This window comes from Bufo bufo, chromosome 5 (genome assembly GCF_905171765.1).
Source record: "Bufo bufo chromosome 5, aBufBuf1.1, whole genome shotgun sequence".
NCBI classification, from domain to species: Eukaryota; Metazoa; Chordata; class Amphibia; order Anura; family Bufonidae; genus Bufo; species Bufo bufo.
In genome coordinates, this window is record NC_053393.1 from 549323427 (window position 1) to 549347405 (window position 23979).

Sequence of the window (23979 nt, forward strand, 5' to 3'; positions counted from 1 at the left end):
CGTATAATGTAAGGGGCTTTAACACCCCACAAAAGCGCTCTCAGGTCATCCGTCTGCTAAAAAAGAACAATACAGATATTTGCTTCTTTCAGGAGCTGCATTTTAGAGAAACAAATGTACCTAAAATTCAGAACCCATACTTCCAACACTGGTATTTCAGTGCCTTTGAGAAAGCAAAAAGAGGAGTGGGTATTGCAATTTCTAGAAAAGTACCATTTACATTGATATCTACCCTGACGGACCCTGAGGGCCGCTTCATTTTCGTGAAAGGCCTCATAGGTACACAAAAGGTCACACTCGCTAGTTTGTACAGCCCTAACCGTGGCCAGAAACAATGGATCAAGATCACACTAAGTAAACTAGATCTGTTTGCAGAGGGGATTAGATTGATTGGGGGAGACCTCAATGTCACACTGAATCCTTTGATTGATGCTTCTGACAGCTCCTCCCAATTGACCCAATCAGCACTGGGGTGCATCAATAGGTACATATCAGACATGAACCTGTTGGACGTCTGGCGACTAGCCCACCCAGACACTAGGGACTTCACCTTCTTCTCGGCCCCACACAAATCATATAAAAGATTAGACTATATCCTACTGTCAAGCAATGCCGTGGATATGGTGGACTCGGCTGACATAGGTGTTGTGTCCGTCTCTGACCACGCCCCAGTCTCTGCTGCCCTCAGATTTTCCAGCTTGCCTGCCTCAGTTAGACAGTGGCGCTTAAACGAGACGCTGCTAGATAGACAAGCAGATACCTCAATCCTGGAGCAAAAATTAAAGGACTTCTTTATAGATAATGCGACACCAGGTATGCCCCAGACGACACTGTGGGAGACGCACAAGGTGGTTATCCGGGGAGAGTTAATAGCCTTAGGTAGTAGGGTTAAAAAAGAGAAACAAAAGATCCTACACGATCTCTTGGTTCAGATAGCAGATAAAGAAGCGGTCCATAAACGGTCTAGAGCAATAAAAGTCCAGACTGAACTGACCCAGCTAAGATCACAACTAAAAGACCATTTAAACATTCAAAACGCAAAAGCCTATCAATATGCCCAATTTAAACACTACTCACACGGGGATAAAGGTTCTAAACTGACGTCCTTCCTTATTAAACAAAGGAAAGAGTCCATGTTCATACCCAATATCAAATCCAGTACTGGAAATATGCTGCATAAAACAGCTGACATTGCAGAAGAATTTCAAAAATTCTATAAGCAACTATACGGCCTGTCAGACCCTAATCACCCAGATCCATCAATACCAGAAGCAACAGACTTGTTTTTGAAAGGCCTCAATCTACCCCAGATAACCTCCCAAGAAAGTGACACCTTATTAGAGCCAGTCACTGAACTAGAAGTGAAAAAGTTACTAGCCTCTATGCCCATGGGTAAAAGTCCTGGCCCAGATGGCTTTCCAGTGGGCTATTATAAAAAATTCTCAGATATATTAATACCCCACCTGGTAACGTGGTGCAATGCACTCCTAAATGGTGAAACCCTTCATAAACAATCACTGGAGGCCACGGTAACCATCCTCCCCAAACCGGGGAAAGATCCCCTTCTCTGCGGTAGTTTTAGGCCAATCTCGTTACTTAACGTAGATATAAAAATATGGGCCAAACTTCTGGCGACACGTCTGGGAAATCTACTTCCTAAACTTATCCACCCTGACCAATCTGGCTTTGTTCCAGGGAGGGAAGGGAATCATAATTCCTGTAGGTTAATCACAGCAATACAGTGGGCCAAAAAGAAAAACCTCCCCTTGGCGCTGCTCAGTGTGGATGCGGAGAAGGCCTTCGACCGGGTGAGCTGGGACTTTATGAGGAAGACTCTACTGAGGTTTGGAATCCCGACGAGATTTCAGGAGGCAGTCATGTCATTGTACAAGGATCCGAGTGCTAGAATCAGGGTCAATGGCACATTGTCCCCATCCTTCCCTATTCGCAACGGGACACGTCAGGGCTGCCCCCTATCTCCTGCCTTATATATATTGGTCATGGAGACCCTTCTTCAGGCCATTAGAGACCATGTAAATATACGTGGTGTGAAAACAGAAAATGACGCCATAGAATACATTAACGTGGCATATGCTGACGATCTACTGATCATGGTTTCTAACCCGGTCGAGGCCTTCCCGCATCTTTTGACATTGTTTAAAGAGTATGGTAGGCTATCAAACTACAAAATGAATTATACCAAGTCAGAAGCTTTAAACGTTAATGCTCCGGCGAGCTCCATAGCCATTTTGAAATCAAATACACCATTTAAATGGCAGTCCTCCTGTGTTTCCTACCTAGGAGTTAGGATTTCCGCCTGCACGGAAGATTTATTCCGGCTTAATTATACTCCCCTAATATCAGAGGTCCAAAACCTGCTCCAATCGCTACACCTCCCTTATTCCTCTTGGATGGGAAGGAAGAATATACTAAAAGCGTTTGTCCTCCCAAAAATTATGTACGTACTACAGATGTTGCCAATATTTTTACCTAACTCATATTTTACAAAGATTCGCAGGCTTTTTATGACTTACCTATGGGGCGGCAAGAAGGCTAGGGCTCCTCACCAGAGGCTGATACTGGGGCGTGGTCATGGAGGTATAGCACTGCCGGATGTCCAAACATATTACAGGGCCATACACCTGAAAAGGTGGTTGCAGCTTCATTCCCCTGTCTACCGCACATTGGGCACGGAACTGGAACTAATGCAGCTCACCCAACCACAGAAAGCAGCACTATGGGGTCAGGCAAATGCATCACTCCATTCACATGTCCTCTTAAAGGGCACTAGCCTGGTCATTAAACAGCTCAACAAGACACATGGGCTCCTACAGAACCCCCCTAGTATAATGCCAGCAGATCTCATACCACACTCGATTCAGCCTCCAGGATCTCAGGTCTCGCAGATTTGGCACAGATTAAGAGATTTCTCCACAGCTGACTTTATAGGAAAGGTAAACGGCACTTTACCGGATCAACATCCCCTTAGCTTAGCCTGGAGTACATTTAACTTTCTAGACCTAATAACTATAAAATCTGCTGGGAAACAACTAACTACTCAGAAGTCATGTGTAATGACCCCGACATGGTTTGAAAAATTAGCAACCCCCCCTTCCCCTCAACGCAAATTGATATCCACTATATATTTGGCCTTGATCTCACCACAACGTCGCATTACTCCACAATATGTTCACACCTGGGCTAATGACCTTAAGGTTACCTTTTCGGAGACAGATATTCTCCGTATGCACGCACACTCGCATGGCTTCTCCCGCTGCGTGAAGATCCAAGAGCACTCATATAAGGTCCTCACACAGTGGTACCTCACCCCTAAACAACTATTTCTTAGTGGTCTGAGTGATCATGACAGGTGTTGGAGGTGTGGGGAAGAGAGTGGCACTCTTCTACACATTTTTTGGTCCTGTTCTAAAATAAGAGGATACTGGGATGACGTCTCTCGGACCATTAATGAAATTCTAAACACTAACCTGACATTAACCCCAGAGTTGGTTCTTTTATGGCTTCCAACAAAAGAACTATCGCCATCAAGGAACAAACTTGTTATACACTTGATTCAAGCTGCCCGTCTACTTATCCCCCAAAAGTGGCTGAGTAAAGAACCCCCCACCACCTCTCAGTGGTTAAGCAAACTAGATCATGTTCATCGTATGGAAGAGCTAGCAGGCTGGGAACTTAGGGCACATGAGAAGCACAAAAAGCTATGGGCCCCATGGATTACATATAGATATGCGAATGGTACACCAACATCTTAAACAATTTTCAACAGACAAACAACTTTGAAAATGTCCCCCCAGACAGGAACGACACATTAGTGAGAATGGAGGGTGCTAAACCTTCTTCCTCCCTTTGGAATCATCAAAGGTTATCTTAACAGCCTCAGACCGTATCTGTCCAGTTCTAAGGACACCCCCCCCCCATCCCCCATCCCCCATCCTCCCCCCCCTTTTTATATGTTTGTTTGACCTACCTACATCAGGTCACACACCAAATGTCAATTAGTTGGTTCTAGATGACCTTGCTCTGAAGACATGCACTTTATATATGTCATATGTATACTATGCACTATACTGTCAAAGTACGCTTTAGACTTGTCTGTAATAACTCTGATTTGTGCATCAATGTATGTAAACATCTCTTTTGATATGCTTTTCAATAAAAAGACAATTGACAAAGAATATAACTACTATAATACTGCTCCTATGTACAAGAATATAACTACTATAATACTGCTCCTATGTACAAGAATATAACTACTATAATACTGCTCCTATATACAAGAATATAACTACTATAATACTGCTCCTATATACAAGAATATAACTACTATAATACTGCTCCTATGTACAAGAATATAACTACTATAATACTGCTCCTATGTACAGGAATATAACTACTATAATACTGCTCCTATGTACAAGAATATAACTACTATAATACTGCTCCTATATACAAGAATATAACTACTATAATACTGCTCCTATGTGCAAGAATATAACTACTATAATACTGCTCCTATGTACAAGAATATAACTGCTATAATACTGCCTCCTATGTACAAGAATATAACTACTATAATACTGCTCCTATGTACAAGAATATAACTACTATAATACTGCCTCCTATGTACAAGAATATAACTACTATAATACTGCTCCTATGTACAAGAATATAACTACTATAATACTGCTCCTATGTACAAGAATATAACTACTATAATACTGCTCCTATATACAAGAATATAACTACTATAATACTGCTCCTATGTACAAGAATATAACTACTATAATACTGCTCCTATATACAAGAATATAACTACTATAATACTGCTCCTATGTACAAGAATATAACTACTATAATACTGCTCCTATGTACAGGAATATAACTACTATAATACTGCTCCTATGTACAAGAATATAACTACTATAATACTGCTCCTATATACAAGAATATAACTACTATAATACTGCTCCTATGTGCAAGAATATAACTACTATAATACTGCTCCTATGTACAAGAATATAACTGCTATAATACTGCCTCCTATGTACAAGAATATAACTACTATAATACTGCTCCTATGTACAAGAATATAACTACTATAATACTGCTCCTATGTACAAGAATATAACTACTATAATACTGCTCCTATGTACAAGAATATAACTACTATAATACTGCTCCTATATACAAGAATATAACTACTATAATACTGCTCCTATATACAAGAATATAACTACTATAATACTGCTCCTATGTACAAGAATATAACTACTATAATACTGCTCCTATGTACAGGAATATAACTACTATAATACTGCTCCTATGTACAAGAATATAACTACTATAATACTGCTCCTATATACAAGAATATAACTACTATAATACTGCTCCTATGTGCAAGAATATAACTACTATAATACTGCTCCTATGTACAAGAATATAACTGCTATAATACTGCCTCCTATGTACAAGAATATAACTACTATAATACTGCTCCTATGTACAAGAATATAACTACTATAATACTGCCTCCTATGTACAAGAATATAACTACTATAATACTGCTCCTATGTACAAGAATATAACTACTATAATACTGCTCCTATGTACAAGAATATAACTACTATAATACTGCTCCTATATACAAGAATATAACTACTATAATACTGCTCCTATGTACAAGAATATAACTACTATAATACTGCTCCTATATACAAGAATATAACTACTATAATACTGCTCCTATGTACAAGAATATAACTACTATAATACTGCTCCTATGTACAGGAATATAACTACTATAATACTGCTCCTATGTACAAGAATATAACTACTATAATACTGCTCCTATATACAAGAATATAACTACTATAATACTGCTCCTATGTGCAAGAATATAACTACTATAATACTGCTCCTATGTACAAGAATATAACTGCTATAATACTGCCTCCTATGTACAAGAATATAACTACTATAATACTGCTCCTATGTACAAGAATATAACTACTATAATACTGCCTCCTATGTACAAGAATATAACTACTATAATACTGCTCCTATGTACAAAAATATAACTACTATAATACTGCTCCTATGTACAAGAATATAACTACTATAATACTGCTCCTATGTACAAGAATATAACTACTATAATACTGCTCCTATGTACAAGAATATAACTACTATAATACTGCTCCTATGTACTAGAACATAACTACTATAATACTGCTCCTATGTACAAGAATATATCTACTATAATACTGCTCCTATGTACAAGAATATAACTACTATAATACTGTCTCCTATGTACAATAATATAACTACTATAATACTGCTCCTATGTACAAGAATATAACTACTATAATACTGCTCCTATGTACAAGAATACACCTACTATAATACTGCTCCTATGTACAAGAATATAACTACTATAATACTGCTCCTATGTACAAGAATATAACTACTATAATACTGCTCCTATGTACAAGAATATAACTACTATAATACTGCTCCTATGTACAAGAATATAACTACTATAATACTGCTCCTATGTACAAGAATATAACTACTATAATACTGCCTCCTATGTACAAGAATATAACTACTATAATACTGCTTCTATGTACAAGAATATAACTACTATAATACTGCTCCTATATACAAGAATATAGCTACTATAATACTGCTCCTATGTACAAGAATATAGCTAATATAATACTGCTCCTATGTATAAGAATATAACTACTATAATACTGCTCCTATGTACAAGAATATAACTACTATAATACTGCTCCTATGTATAAGAATATAACTACTATAATAATGCTCCTATGTACAAAAATATAACTACTATAATACTGCTCCTATGTTCAAGAATATAACTACTATAATACTGCTCCTATGTACAAGAATATAACTACTATAATACTGCTTCTATGTACAAGAATATAACTACTATAATACTGCTCCTGTGTACAAGAATATAACTACTATAATACTGCTCCTATGTACAAGAATATAACTACTATAATACTGCTCCTATGTGCAAGAATATAACTACTATAATACTGCTCCTATGTACAAGAATATAACTGCTATAATACTGCCTCCTATGTACAAGAATATAACTACTATAATACTGCTCCTATGTACAAGAATATAACTACTATAATACTGCCTCCTATGTACAAGAATATAACTACTATAATACTGCTCCTATGTACAAGAATATAACTACTATAATACTGCTCCTATGTACAAGAATATAACTACTATAATACTGCTCCTATATACAAGAATATAACTACTATAATACTGCTCCTATGTACAAGAATATAACTACTATAATACTGCTCCTATATACAAGAATATAACTACTATAATACTGCTCCTATGTACAAGAATATAACTACTATAATACTGCTCCTATGTACAGGAATATAACTACTATAATACTGCTCCTATGTACAAGAATATAACTACTATAATACTGCTCCTATATACAAGAATATAACTACTATAATACTGCTCCTATGTGCAAGAATATAACTACTATAATACTGCTCCTATGTACAAGAATATAACTGCTATAATACTGCCTCCTATGTACAAGAATATAACTACTATAATACTGCTCCTATGTACAAGAATATAACTACTATAATACTGCCTCCTATGTACAAGAATATAACTACTATAATACTGCTCCTATGTACAAAAATATAACTACTATAATACTGCTCCTATGTACAAGAATATAACTACTATAATACTGCTCCTATGTACAAGAATATAACTACTATAATACTGCTCCTATGTACAAGAATATAACTACTATAATACTGCTCCTATGTACTAGAACATAACTACTATAATACTGCTCCTATGTACAAGAATATATCTACTATAATACTGCTCCTATGTACAAGAATATAACTACTATAATACTGTCTCCTATGTACAATAATATAACTACTATAATACTGCTCCTATGTACAAGAATATAACTACTATAATACTGCTCCTATGTACAAGAATACACCTACTATAATACTGCTCCTATGTACAAGAATATAACTACTATAATACTGCTCCTATGTACAAGAATATAACTACTATAATACTGCTCCTATGTACAAGAATATAACTACTATAATACTGCTCCTATGTACAAGAATATAACTACTATAATACTGCTCCTATGTACAAGAATATAACTACTATAATACTGCCTCCTATGTACAAGAATATAACTACTATAATACTGCTTCTATGTACAAGAATATAACTACTATAATACTGCTCCTATATACAAGAATATAGCTACTATAATACTGCTCCTATGTACAAGAATATAGCTAATATAATACTGCTCCTATGTATAAGAATATAACTACTATAATACTGCTCCTATGTACAAGAATATAACTACTATAATACTGCTCCTATGTATAAGAATATAACTACTATAATAATGCTCCTATGTACAAAAATATAACTACTATAATACTGCTCCTATGTTCAAGAATATAACTACTATAATACTGCTCCTATGTACAAGAATATAACTACTATAATACTGCTTCTATGTACAAGAATATAACTACTATAATACTGCTCCTGTGTACAAGAATATAACTACTATAATACTGCTCCTATGTACAAGAATATAACTACTATAATACTGCACCTATGTACAAGAATATAACTACTATAATACTGCCTCCTATGTACAAGAATATAACTACTATAATACTGCACCTATGTACAAGAATATAACTACTATAATACTGCCTCCTATGTACAAGAATATAACTACTATAATACTACCTCCTATGTACAAGAATATAACTACTATAATACTGCCTCCTATGTACAAGAATATAACTACTATAATACTGCCTCCTATGTACAAGAATATAACTACTATAATACTGCTCCTATGTACAGGAATATAACTATTATAATACTGCCTCCTATGTACAAGAATATAACTACTATAATACTGCTCCTATGTACAAGAATATAACTACTATAATACTGCTCCTATGTACAAGAATATAACTACTATAATACTACCTCCTATGTACAAGAATATAACTACTATAATACTGCATCCTATGTACAAGAATATAACTACTATAATACTGCTCCTATGTACAAGAATATAACTACTATAATACTGCCTCCTATGTACAAGAATATAACTACTATAATACTGCTCCTATGTACAAGAATATAACTACTTCAATACTACCTCCTACAAGAATATAACTACTATAATACTGCCTCCTATGTACAAGAATATAACTACTATAATACTGCTCCTATGTACAGGAATATAACTACTATAATACTGCTCCTATCTACAAGAATATAACTACTATAATACTGCTCCTATGTACAGGAATATAACTACTATAATACTGCTCCTATGTACAACAATATAACTACTATAATACTGTCTCCTATGTACAAGAATATAACTACTATAATACTGCTCCTATGTACAAGAATATAACTACTATAATACTGCTCCTATGTACAAGAATATAACTACTATAATACTGCCTCCTATGTACAAGAATATAACTACTATAATACTGCTCCTATGTACAAGAATATAACTACTATAATACTGCTCCTATGTACAAGAATAAAACTACTATAATACTGCTCCTATGTACAAGAATATAACTACTATAATACTGCTCCTATGTACAAGAATATAACTGCTATAATACTGCTCCTATGTACAAGAATATAACTACTATAATACTGCTCCTATGTACAAGAATATAACTACTATAATACTGCTCCTATGTACAAGAATATAACTACTATAATACTGCACCTATGTACAAGAATATAACTACTATAATACTGCCTCCTATGTACAAGAATATAACTACTATAATACTGCTCCTATGTACAGGAATATAACTACTATAATACTGCCTCCTATGTACAAGAATATAACTACTATAATACTGCTCCTATGTACAAGAATATAACTACTATAATACTGCTCCTATGTACAAGAAAATAACTACTATAATACTACCTCCTATGTACAAGAATATAACTACTATAATACTGCCTCCTATGTACAAGAATATAACTACTATAATACTGCCTCATATGTACAAGAATATAACTACTATAATACTGCCTCCTATGTACAAGAATATAACTACTATAATACTGCTCCTATGTACAAGAATATAACTACTTTAATACTACCTCCTACAAGAATATAACTACTATAATACTGCCTCATATGTACAAGAATATAACTACTATAATACTGCTCCTATGTACAAGAATATAACTACTATAATACTGCTCCTATGTACAAGAATATAACTACTATAATACTGCTCCTATGTACAAGAATATAACTACTATAATACTGCTCCTATGTACAAGAATATAACTACTATAATACTGCTCCTATGTACAGTAATATACCTACTATAATACTGCTCCTATGTACAAAAATATAACTACTATAATACTACCTCCTACAAGAATATAACTTCTATAATACTGCCTCCTATGTACAAGAATATAACTACTATATTACTGCTCCTATGTACAGGAATATAACTACTATAATACTGCTCCTATCTACAAGAATATAACTACTATAATACTGCTCCTATGTACAGGAATATAACTACTATAATACTGCTCCTATGTACAACAATATAACTACTATAATACTGTCTCCTATGTACAAGAATATAACTACTATAATACTGCTCCTATGTACAAGAATATAACTACTATAATACTGCTCCTATGTACAAGAATATAACTACTATAATACTGCCTCCTATGTACAAGAATATAACTACTATAATACTGCTCCTATGTACAAGAATATAACTACTATAATACTGCTCTTATGTACAAGAATAAAACTACTATAATACTGCTCCTATGTACAAGAATATAACTACTATAATACTGCTCCTATGTACAAGAATATAACTGCTATAATACTGCTCCTATGTACAAGAATATAACTACTATAATACTGCTCCTATGTACAAGAATATAACTACTATAATACTGCTCCTATGTACAAGAATATAACTACTATAATACTGCACCTATGTACAAAAATATAACTACTATAATACTGCCTCCTATGTACAAGAATATAACTACTATAATACTGCCCCCTATGTACAAGAATATAACTACTATAATACTGCTCCTATGTACAAGAATATAACTACTATAATACTGCCTCCTATGTACAAGAATATAACTACTATAATACTACCTCCTATATACAAGAATATAACTACTATAATACCGTTCCTATGTACATGAATATAACTACTATAATACTGCCTCCTATGTACAAGAATATAACTACTATAATACTGCTCCTATGTTCAAGAATATAACTGCTATAATACTGCTCCTATGTACAAGAATATAACTACTATAATACTGCCTCCTATGTACAAGAATATAACTACTATAATACTGCTCCTATGTTCAAGAATATAACTACTATAATACTGCTCCTATGTACAAGAATATAACTACTATAATACTGCTCCTATGTACAAGAATATAACTACTATAATACTGCCTCCTATGTACAAGAATATAACTACTATAATACTGCTCCTATGTTCAAGAATATAACTACTATAATACTGCTCCTATGTACAAGAATATAACTACTATAATACTGCTCCTATGTACAAGAATATAACTACTATAATACTGCCTCCTATGTACAAGAATATAACTACTATAATACTGCCTCCTATGTACAAGAATATAACTACTATAATACTGCTCCTATGTTCAAGAATATAACTACTATAATACTGCTCCTATGTACAAGAATATAACTACTATAATACTGCTCCTATGTACAGGAATATAACTACTATAATACTGCCTCCTATGTACAAGAATATAACTAGTATAATACTGCTCCTATGTACAAGAATATTACTACTATAATACTGCTCCTATGTACAGGAATATAACTACTATAATACTGCTCCTATGTACAAGAATATAACTACTATAATACTGCTTCTATGTACAAGAATATAATTACTATAATACTGCTCCTATGTACAAGAATATAACTACTATAATACTACCTCCTATGTACAAGAATATAACTACTATAATACTGCTCCTACGTACAGGAATATAACTACTATAATACTGCCTCCTATGTACAAGAATATAACTACTATAATACTGCCTCCTATGTACAAGAATATAACTACTATAATACTGCTCCTATGTACAAGAATATAAGTACTATAATACTGCTCCTATGTACAGGAATATAACTACTATAATACTGCCTCCTATGTACAAGAATATAACTACTATAATACTGCCTCCTATGTACAAGAATATAACTACTATAATACAGCTCCTATGTTCAAGAATATAACTACTATAATACTGCTCCTATGTTCAAGAATATAACTGCTATAATACTGCTCCTATGTACAAGAATATAACTACTATAATACTGCATCCTATGTACAAGAATATAACTACTATAATACTGCTCCTATGTACAAGAATATAACTACTATAATATTTCCTCCTATGTACAAGAATATAACTACTATAATACTGCTCCTATGTACAAGACTATAACTACTATAATACTGCTTCTATGTACAAGAATATAACTACTATAATACTGTATCCTATGTACAAGAATAGAACTACTATAATACTGCTCCTATGTATAAGAATATAACTACTATAATACTGCTCCTATGTACAAGAATATAACTACTATAATACTGCTCCTATGTACAAGAATATAACTACTATAATACTGCATCCTATGTACAAGACTATAACTACTATAATACTGCTCCTATGTACAAGAATATAACTGCTATGATACTGCCTCACTTACTATTTCTACGGTTTTCCTGATGTCGGTCACTTTAAACCCACTCCTGATATGGTCTTTGTTATGGAAATGCTCCAGGATCAGTCCGAGCGCTTTGTTCTGGGTCTCCGAGAAGTCGTCTGTTGTGATCTCGCTCTCGGAGCTGACAAGCAGGAAAACAGATAAGAGCCACCATTGTGCGGCCGCGGTCTTCATGGTGCTGGTTTTTTGTTCCTTTGGGTACGTTTTTTCTTTTTCTCTACATTAGAAGAAATTTCTCTGATTATACGGAATAATTAACTAGAAAACATTAATTTTGTTTCTAAAAGTTTGTTTAGATTTTAGATGTGCAGAAAGTAACAGCCTGGCCAGAAGTATCTGCCCCCCCCCCCCCAATTATCACCAATTTGTCTTATTTGAAATCTATTGCCCAGACCATGAAGGTTCAGTATTCTGTGGGCTGTAGGTCTCCTAACCATCGGACTGTCACCTGGCATTCAAGGTGGACGCCTCTGGCTTAGGGCTCATGCACATGAATGTATTTTTTCTTCGCATCCGATCCGCATTCTTTGCAGGTCGGAGGCGGACGCAGTCACTTGACTGAGGCCTCAGAAGGTGCGGACAGCTCTCCGTGTGTTCTCCGCATCCGTATGTTTGTTCTTCGGCATCCACAAAAATATAAAACATGTCCTATTGTGGGCCGGATGTTCCGTTCCGAAAAATGACGGTATCTGGGTTTTGCGGATCTAAAAAATTTGCAGACTGCAAAACAGGCCACGCCTTAGGGGGCTAACAACAGACAGGTCTCCATATGTTGTCTCCAGAGTCATGTGTAGATTGATGTACACATCATAGGATGCTGTGACCCCAGAGCTGCATTCACAATTCTGCTGGAGTTTAATGACCTGCACCAGTTTCTTCTGAAATATCTGCAGGTCGAGGTCTTGATGATCCCTAATACAGAGAGTGAAGACTTCATGTTCCTCCCGAGGGACCCAAACCACTTTCCTGTCTTCCTCTCAGGACATATTTTATAGACGGTGGAAACATTTCTCATGACATTCCAGCAGCAGCGGGGAAGGATGGGGGGGGGGGTTACCGCGTCGCTGCACAAACTAATCTGCATTTTTTTTTTTTTCAACCAACGCATGTTCACTTCAATACAAAGCTAAATTTTCAGCTTGAGGTTTTTGAAGCAGATTTGCTCCAAAAAATTGACCCGGTTTTGAGGCAGAAATGTTCCAAAATCACCTTAAAAAAACTCCATGTTAACTCCATGTGCTGTCCGCATCCGTTGCTCCATTCCGTGACCCCGCAAAAATGATGAGACATGTCCTATTCTTGTCCGTTTTGCGGGCAAGAATAGGCATCTCTATAATGGGCCTCCTGTTCTGTTCCGCAAATTGCGGAAGGCACATGGGTGCCATCCGTTTTTTTGCGGATCTGCAATTTGCGGACTGCAAAAAACGGCACGGTCGTGTGCATCAGGCCTTAAAGTGAGAATAATAAACATCTCAATTTACAAATAACCATTTCTGACAGTTCCACACCCGGAGAGGTGGACTGCTCTCCTTCACCATAACTCTCCCGTTTAAGAAGGGCCCACAAGTTCTCCACAGGGTTCAGGTCAGGGGAGGAAGAGGCCATGTCATTATTCTTACCCGGCCAGCCGTGCAGTGGACACATGAGATGGAGGATTGTCCTGCAGAAAAATCAAGGTTTTCTTGGAGAAAGATGCAGACTTTTTCCTGGAACACTGCTTGAAGAAAGTGTCTTCTAAAAACTGGCGGAAAGTTTGGGAGATGATTTTGAGTCCATCTTCAATACGAAAAGGTCCAACGAGCTCATCTTTAATAATAGCGGCCCATAGCCGTACCCCACCGCCATCTTGCTGGCGTCTGAGAAGAAGTGGAGCTCTGTACCGGTTACTGATCCAGCCCCGGCCCCATCCAGTCAAGAGTCCCTCTCATCTCATCAGTCCATTGGTCTTCAGACATTTCTTGGGCCAGTCTTGACGTCTTGTTGAGTGATGGTTAGGTTTCAGGCTTGGCCATGTCTCTGAGCACCAGGCACCTTGAAGTTCTGGGCGCTTCAGGAAGGCTGCAGATCTGGAATATGACGGCCCTGGAGGATAATGGCTTCCTGGTCGCTTCACGTTTCATTCTTCTCAAATCTTTGGCAGTTCATTTGCACCTTTTTTTCTCGAGTCAGTTAAATATTTTTTGGGCCCATTTTGCCAGAAGAAAACAAGCTGCCTGATAATTTTGCACACCCTGATATGGGCTCCTGATCTCCTTAGGCCATATCCTCCCTCATTACACAAATACACATCCCCTGATCTGCTGCAATCCAATAAGCATTCCAGTTTATACATCGTGGAGTTGGAAAATATGCGTCAAATTGATGATATGGTCAAAATACTGACTTGCCTAATAATTGTGCACACGGCGTATGTGTGTAATATGGAGAGAGCGATAATTGTGTGTAATATAGAGGGGGGATATATTTTATACATGTATAATATAGAGGAGTGATATGTGTAGTATGGAGGGGGTGATACAGGATATGCAGAGGCAGCTGGGCCGGGTATCAGTGTGGTAGTGATGGACGAACATCGGCCGGGACCGTTCGCGGCGGGCCCCATTGTCTAATGCAGCCACCAAATACTTACTAGAAGTGCACAAATAGTCCCACAACATGGACAGTGACATACCAGAGGGGGATCATTGGCAAAAACTCCCACAAAAAATATGTATTTTAATCAGGGGCCATTTTTATGCGTCTTAAAGGGAAACTCTCAAAAATGTGCCCTGCTGGAGCCTAGAAATATTTTATTTTAGGCCACGGGAGTACGGGCCCCAAACATTAGGCATTCACCGAACAGAAAACATCAAGTGATGATGTGGCTGGAGGTACATTGGCTAAAAACTTTACTGTAGGCCACTTGAGTACAGGCCCCAAAAATTAGACATTCACCTGACATAAAAGGCCTTTTATGCTGATGTATATACATAAGGCAAGAACCATTCTTTGTTCTGGGTGGTGGCGGATATGTGTGGGCTGGCATGAGGAAATTCAGTTACATGTGGTCGTCACAGGTGTTGAATTCCTCCGAGATCCATGCCTCATAAATTTTTAGAAATGTGAGGTAGTCCACACTGTTGTGAGCTAGACGAGTGCGCTTATCGGTCACGATCCCCCCCCCCTGCTGCGCTGAACGTCCTTTTGAACAGGACACTCGATGAGGGGGTTTCAGGGGTTCATCGCTTCTCAGAGCGTCCACATCGGCCGTTAACCCGATATAGTTGGACACCTGTCGGTCTAGGCGTTCCCTGAGGCTGGATCCGGAGGGCGGCTGTTGATCTGTTGGCTGCAAGAATGATCTCATATCCGAAGTGACCAACACATCTTCAAACCGCCCTCTTCTTGCAGGTGCTGTTGGATTGGTACCCGCACCTGTTTCGCTGTGGGTGGAAATTCCTCTGCCAGCGCCCCCAACAGCGGAATGCAGCATCTCTCGCAGCAAGGCCTGGAAATGCTGCATTCTGCCAGCCCTCTGTGATGCTGGTAACATGTCCACCATTTTGTGCTTGTACCGGGGGTCTAAGTACGCTGCCACCCAGTACTGGTCCTTGCCCTTTATGCTTTTTATACGGGGGTCCCTCTTCAAACACTGGAGCATGAAGGCCCCCATTTGCACAAAATTGGAAGTGGTGGAGCGGCCTGGCTCCTGCTCATCGCCCAGTAGAATGTCGTCCTCTGTCTCCTCCACCAGCCACGGACAAAACCAAGGATCCCCGAAAAGTTTAAAGTCCCCCTCATAGCCTGCTCTTCTTGCTCCTCCTCCTCCTCCCCCCAGACACCATCCTCCTCTGACTCCTCCTCAGACTCCTGCTGAGTTGTCTCAGATGGAGTAGCCCCCCTGGGAATTCATCCAGCATTGCGACTTCCTCATCTTCCAGCTCCTGCTCCTCCATGGCTTGATCAATGACACGATGCAATGCACGCTCCAGAAAGAAGGCGTAAGGTACGATGTCACTGATGGTGCCCTGGCTGCGACTGACCAGTTTGGTGATCTCATCAAATGGCCGCAGAAGTCTGCATGCGTCGCACATGAGCAGCCACTAGCGCTGTGAAAAATACCAAGCTCCCAGAACCTGTCCTGCCGCAGAGTTTGTACAGGTAGTCGTTAACAGCACGTTTCTGCTGGAGCAGCCTATCGAGCATATACAAGGTGGAGTTCCAGCGCGTCGGGCTGTCACAAATCAGACGTCTGACGGGCAGGTGGTGTCGCCGCTGAACATCAGCAAGGCGAGCCATGGCCGTGTAAGATCTTCTAAAATGGCCGGAGATTTTCCTGGCCTGCCGCAAGACGTCCTGGACCCCGGGGTATTTGGCAACGAATCGCTGCACGACCAAGTTCAAGACGTGTGTCATGCACGGCACCTGTGTCATGTTGCCCTGTTTCAGCGCGCTCAGCAGATTGGCACCGTTGTCACACACCACTTTACCAACTGTCAAATTGAGCGGGGTTAGCCACTGATCGGCTGTGACCGCAGGAATGAAAGCAGTGCAGGACCGGTGTGGCTCTTGGCTTCCAGGCACAACAGACACAGCACAGCATGGCATTGTCTCACCTGGCACGTCGAGTAGGTTCTGGGGAGCTGGGGGACGCAGCGGAAGAGGTGGTAGCAGTGGAAAAGGAGGAGTCAGCGGAGGAGGAGACGGATGATGGAGGAGGAGGAGGAGGAGGAGAAGAGGCAGGCCTGCATGCAATCTGTGACGGTAACACTAAATCCACACGGGTGCCACGGGTTGCATGCTTGACGGCCGTCAGAAGGTTCACCCAGTGGGCAGTAAAAGTTATGTACCTTCACTGCTGAACGTGGTTATATAGCTCTGGGATGCCCTTCTGGGAGAAATATTTTCTTTCCGGGGACCTTGCATTGCAGTGTCCAAAGGCCACACATTTTCTAAAGGCCTCCGAATCCACCAGTTTATATGGCAGTAGTTGGCGGGCCAGCAGTTCCGACAAGCCAGCGGTCAGCCGTTGGGCAAGAGGGTTATCCGGCGTCATCAACTTTTTACGCTCGAACATTTGGGTCACGCAAGCCTGCCTTCTGCCAGATGAACGCGACGATGGCACAGTGGAAGGTGGAGTGGAGGACAAATGGGAAGAGAGAGGAGAAGAGGCAAGATGTGGAGCGCCGGCAGTGTGGCTTTGTGAGTTCTGAATGTGTTGCTCCCACTGGGCTCGGTGATGGGCGGCCAGGTGTCTTCTTAAGGCGGTCGGCCCTAGGTGAGTGTTGGGCTTACCGCGACTTATGCGTTGACAGCACAGGCTGCAGATGCCAACACTATTGTTAGCATCTGACCCGTTAAAAAAAGCCCACACTGCGGAGCCATGTACCGGCGTCCTGGGAGCGCAAGATGTGACCGTGCATGGTGCATGGATCGCTCCAGATACATTAGCAGTCTGCTTTTTGCCTCATCTGCACTCTTCATTCTCCTCCCTATCTGCTGCTCCGTCTCTCCCTCTGAACTCCCCTCCTTTTCCTCTCTTGTGGGCACCCACGTGAAATCCATCGACAGGTCCTCATCGTCACCTTCTCCACCACTGACATTAGAGATCTCGGAGTAGGCAGCAACAGCGGGGACCACCCTCCTTGGGCTGATCTGGGTACTGTCGTCAGACCGCTGGGTGGCGGCTATTGCTACCTCATCTTCCTCATCCGATGTCAAGAATGGCTGCACATCGGTAAGGTCTGGGAATGGATGGGAAAATAATTCCTCTGACTCGAGTGGAGGGGATATGGTGGTGTCTTTGGGGGTGCACACAGCAGAGAGTGAAGAGGGTGCAGATAGAGAGGATAAGGAGGGTGCAGCAGCGGAAGGCTGAGTGAGCCACTCAACCAAGTCTGGTGAGTCCTTTGATGTAATCGCACGCAGCTTCTCCAACTTCCCACTTAAGCTCCGGCCTGGTGCACCTGCCCGACCCCTACCACCCCTGCGGAACAGCCTGCTTCTTCCTCTGCCTGTCAATTTCTTTATTTTTTTTTAAGATTCTTTATTAAATTATAAAAGAACATACATTGACAATCGGTCTACATTCAAGTAGAACACATACAGTACAGACCAAAAGTTTGGACACACCTTCTTATTCAAAGAGTTTTCTTTATTTTCATGACTATGAAGGCATCAAAACTATGAATTAACACATGTGGAATTATATTCATAACAAACAAGTGTGAAACAACTGAAAATATGTCATATTCTAGGTTCTTCAAAGTAGCCACCTTTTGCTTTGATTACTGCTTTGCACACTCTTGGCATTCTCTTGATGAGCTTCAAGAGGTAGTCCCCTGAAATGGTTTCCACTTCACAGATGTGCCCTGTCAGGTTTAATAAGTGGCATTTCTTGCCTTATAAATGGGGTTGGGACCATCAGTGGTGTTGAGGAGAAGTCAGGTGGATACACAGCTGATAGTCCTACTAAATAGACTGTTAGAATTTGTATTATGGCAAGAAAAAGCAGCTAAGTAAAGAAAAACGAGTGGCCATCATTACTTTAAGAAATGAAGGTCAGTCAGTCAGCCGAAAAATTGGGAAAACTTTGAAAGTAAGGGCTATTTGACCATGAAGGAGAGTGATGGGGTGCTGCGCCAGATGACCTGGCCTCCACAGTCACCGGGCCTGAACCCAATCGAGATGGTTTGGGGTGAGCTGGACCGCAGAGTGAAGGCAAAAGGGCCAACAAGTGCTAAGCATCTCTGGGAACTCCTTCAAGACTGTTGGAAGACCATTTCAGGGGACTACCTCTTGAAGCTCATCAAGAGAATGCCAAGAGTGTGCAAAGCAGTAATCAAAGCAAAAGGTGGCTACTTTGAAGAACCTAGAATATGACATATTTTCAGTTGTTTCACACTTGTTTGTTATGTATATAATTCCACATGTGTTAATTCATAGTTTTGATGCCTCCATAGTCCTGAAAATAAAGAAAACTCTTTGAATGAGAAGGTGTGTCCAAACTTTTGGTCTGTACTGTGTATATATACAGTATGTAGACAATTTCTTATCTTTCCTTTCCCCTTTTCCCACCCATCACACTCTCGCCCCCCCAAAAAACAAAAGAAAACCACCTCTCTCTCTTTGGCTCCACCTCGTGTCCCCTTCTCCTGCATCTTATCAAATTTTTCTTTTTTTCTTTTTTGACACTATATTCCATCTTTCACATGCGATTGTGCTTTTAACAGAACTCTCCCACATTCTAATCATTGGAGGTAATTTTTCAACCCAATTTTTTTTTACTATACATCGTCTGGCTTGGAATAATAATATAATAATATAGTAGCCAGCTCTCTGTGGCAAATTTTCTATATACCGGTATCTTGCATATTTCGAAGCTTCGGGGGATATTAAATTGATGATTTTTTTTTTATTCGTAAAATAACTTTGTTCCAGGAATCTTGAATATGTGTACAACTCCATAAAAGGTGCACGTCATCTACTCCTATCGCATCACATGTGTGACATTTACATGCCTCATTTTTATAATATCTCATCAACTTTTTGGGGGATAGTACAATCGGTGGACAATGAAAAACGGTACCAGTCTATAAGCCGGATTCATGGATACTCTCCTTATTCCCAGAGTCTACCACCGCTTCCCATTGTTTTCTCTCACCATCCACTTTCTGCTGTAATAAAATATTATATATTATGGATATTTTCCGCTTTTCCATCGTCATCCTTTCCTCAGGCCGCTGAGTATTTGCATCCTAATTCTAGGTTTTCGCCCCCTCCATATTAGTTCGCTAAATAAACTCTATTGTTTTGTAAACCTTCTTTGGTATCTCTATTGGTGAATTCCACAATATATAATTTATCATTGGAAGTAGACACATTTTGATTGGAGAGATTCTTCCTGCCATTGAAAGGGGCAATTTTTTCCAAATTCATATTTTTTCCTTAACTTTGTTTATTATGGGTGATACATTTCATTTAATATAATCCTGTAAATTTCAAGATATATTAAATCCTAGGTATTTAATACTCTCTTTCTTCTTTATAACCTGTAAGGATCCTAAAATTTGATCTCCTAGAGGGTCTGTCATTTTCAAAAGGACCCTGTGCCTAAGCCCTCTTTCACACTTGCGTTGCTGGATTCTGGCAACGGAACTGCCTGCCGGATCCTGAAATCTGTATGCAAATGGAAACCGGATGCAGATCCCTCTCACAAATGCATTGCAATACTGGATCCGTCTCTCCGGGGTCATCTGGAAAAACAGATCCGGTATTTTTTTTTTTTGAAATTTTTAAAGGTCTGCGCATGCACAAACTGGAAAGCCGGATCCGTCAATGTGGCACTAATGTGCTAGATGCAGTGTGTACAGATATATAGTATATACAGCAGTGTACTGATATGTGAGGTACGAGGTATAATAGGTGCAGTGTACAGATATATAGTATATACAGCAGTGTACTGATATGTGAGGTACGAGGTATAATAGATGCAGTGTGTACAGATATATAGTATATACAGCAGTGTACTGATATGTGAGGTATGAGGTATAATAGATGCAGTGTGTACAGATATATAGTATATACAGCAGTGTACTGATATGTGAGGTACGAGGTATAATAGGTGCAGTGTACAGATATATAGTATATACAGCAGTGTACTGATATGTGAGGTACGAGGTATAATAGATGCAGTGTGTACAGATATATAGTATATACAGCAGTGTACTGATATGTGAGGTATGAGGTATAATAGATGCAGTGTACAGATATATAGTATATACAGCAGTGCACTGATATGTGAGGTACGAGGTATAATAGATGCAGTGTGTACAGATATATAGTATATACAGCAGTGTACTGATATGTGAGGTACGAGGTATAATAGATGCAGTGTGTACAGATATATAGTATAAACAGCAGTGTACTGATATGTGAGGTACGAGGTATAATAGGTGCAGTGTGTACAGATATATAGTATAAACAGCAGTGTACTGATATGTGAGGTATGAGTTATAATAGATGCAGTGTGTACAGATATATAGTATATACAGCAGTGTACTGATATGTGAGGTACGAGGTATAATAGATGCAGTGTGTACAGATATATAGTATATACAGCAGTGTACTGATATGTGAGGTATGAGGTATAATAGATGCAGTGTACAGATATATAGTATATACAGCAGTGTACTGATATGTGAGGTACGAGGTATAATAGATATAATGTGTACAGATATATAGTATATACAGCAGTGTACTGAAATGTGAGGTACGAGGTATAATAGATGCAGTGTGTACAGATATATAGTATATACAGCAGTGTACTGATATGTGAGGTATGAGGTATAATAGATGCAGTGTGTACAGATACATAGTATATACAGCAGTGTACTGATATGTGAGGTATGAGGTATAATAGATGCAGTGTACAGATATATAGTATATACAGCAGTGTACTGATATGTGAGGTACGAGGTATAATAGATATAATGTGTACAGATATATAGTATATACAGCAGTGTACTGATATGTGAGGTATGAGGTATAATAGATGCAGTGTACAGATATATAGTATATACAGCAGTGTACTGATATGTGAGGTACGAGGTATAATAGATGCAGTGTGTACAGATATATAGTATATACAGCAGTGTACTGATATGTGAGGTATAATAGATGCAGTGTACAGATATATAGTATATACAGCAGTGTACTGATATGTGAGGTACGAGGTATAATAGATGCAGTGTGTACAGATATATAGTATATACAGCAGTGTACTGATATGTGAGGTATGAGGTATAATAGATGCAGTGTACAGATATATAGTATATACAGCAGTGTACTGATATGTGAGGTACGAGGTATAATAGATATAATGTGTACAGATATATAGTATATACAGCAGTGTACTGATATGTGAGGTACGAGGTATAATAGATGCAGTGTGTACAGATATATAGTATATACAGCAGTGTACTGATATGTGAGGTATGAGGTATAATAGATGCAGTGTACAGATATATAGTATATACAGCAGTGTACTGATATGTGAGGTACGAGGTATAATAGATATAATGTGTACAGATATATAGTATATACAGCAGTGTACTGATATGTGAGGTATGAGGTATAATAGATGCAGTGTACAGATATATAGTATATACAGCAGTGTACTGATATGCGAGGTACAAGGTATAAAAGATGCAGTGTGTACAGATATATAGTATATACAGCAGTGTACTGATATGTGAGGTATGAGGTATAATAGATGCAGTGTGTACAGATGCATAGTATATACAGCAGTGTACTGATATGGGAGGTATGAGGTATAATAGATGCAGTGTGTATAGATATATAGTATATACAGCAGTGTACTGATATGCGAGGTACAAGGTATAATAGATGCAGTGTGTACAGATATATAGTATATACAGCAGTGTACTGATATGTGAGGTACGAGGTAAAATAGATGCAGTGTGTACAGGTATATAGTATATACAGCAGTGTACTGATATGTGAGGTATGAGGTATAATAGATGCAGTGTGCACAGATATATAGTATATACAGTAGTGTACTGATATGTGAGGTACGAGGTATAATAGATGCAGTGTGTACAGATATATAGTATATACAGCAGTGTACTGATATGTGAGGTATGAGGTATAATAGATGCAGTGTGTACAGGTATATAGTATTGTGAGAGAAGGATTTATTATTTTACGCATATATAATGAGAATATTCTGTAGTACACATTTCTGTCCACTAGATGGCTGCAAACCATATGTATGAGAAGGTCAATGAGGGAGGGGGAAGAGGGGATTATATTACAGTCTTCAAATACACCTATAGACTTAGTGAAACCACTCCTATCAGGTTAAGGAGCCAATAGTCTCTTCTTAAGGAACACCCCTTTTGTGATGTCATGTCTGCTATTTAAGTGAATGTACTGTGAATAAAAGGCTCTCTCGCCTGGTCTCTTCTACCAGGGCTCAAAGAGGATGAGAAGATGCTTTCATGAAACCA

At 38.6% G+C, this 23979-nt stretch overlaps 1 protein-coding gene across 1 annotated transcript in view; it reads right to left on the bottom strand.

The window, feature by feature from the left end:
* Nucleotides 1-23979, bottom strand: part of LOC121000788 (retinoic acid receptor responder protein 2-like) — a 54910-nt gene that overhangs the window by 13759 nt on the left and 17172 nt on the right. The window contains exon 2 of the mRNA XM_040431418.1: nucleotides 12953-13187. Within this exon, the coding sequence (XP_040287352.1) occupies nucleotides 12953-13144 (192 nt within the window). The 5' untranslated portion in view covers nucleotides 13145-13187. The remainder of the gene's footprint in view (nucleotides 1-12952; nucleotides 13188-23979) is intronic.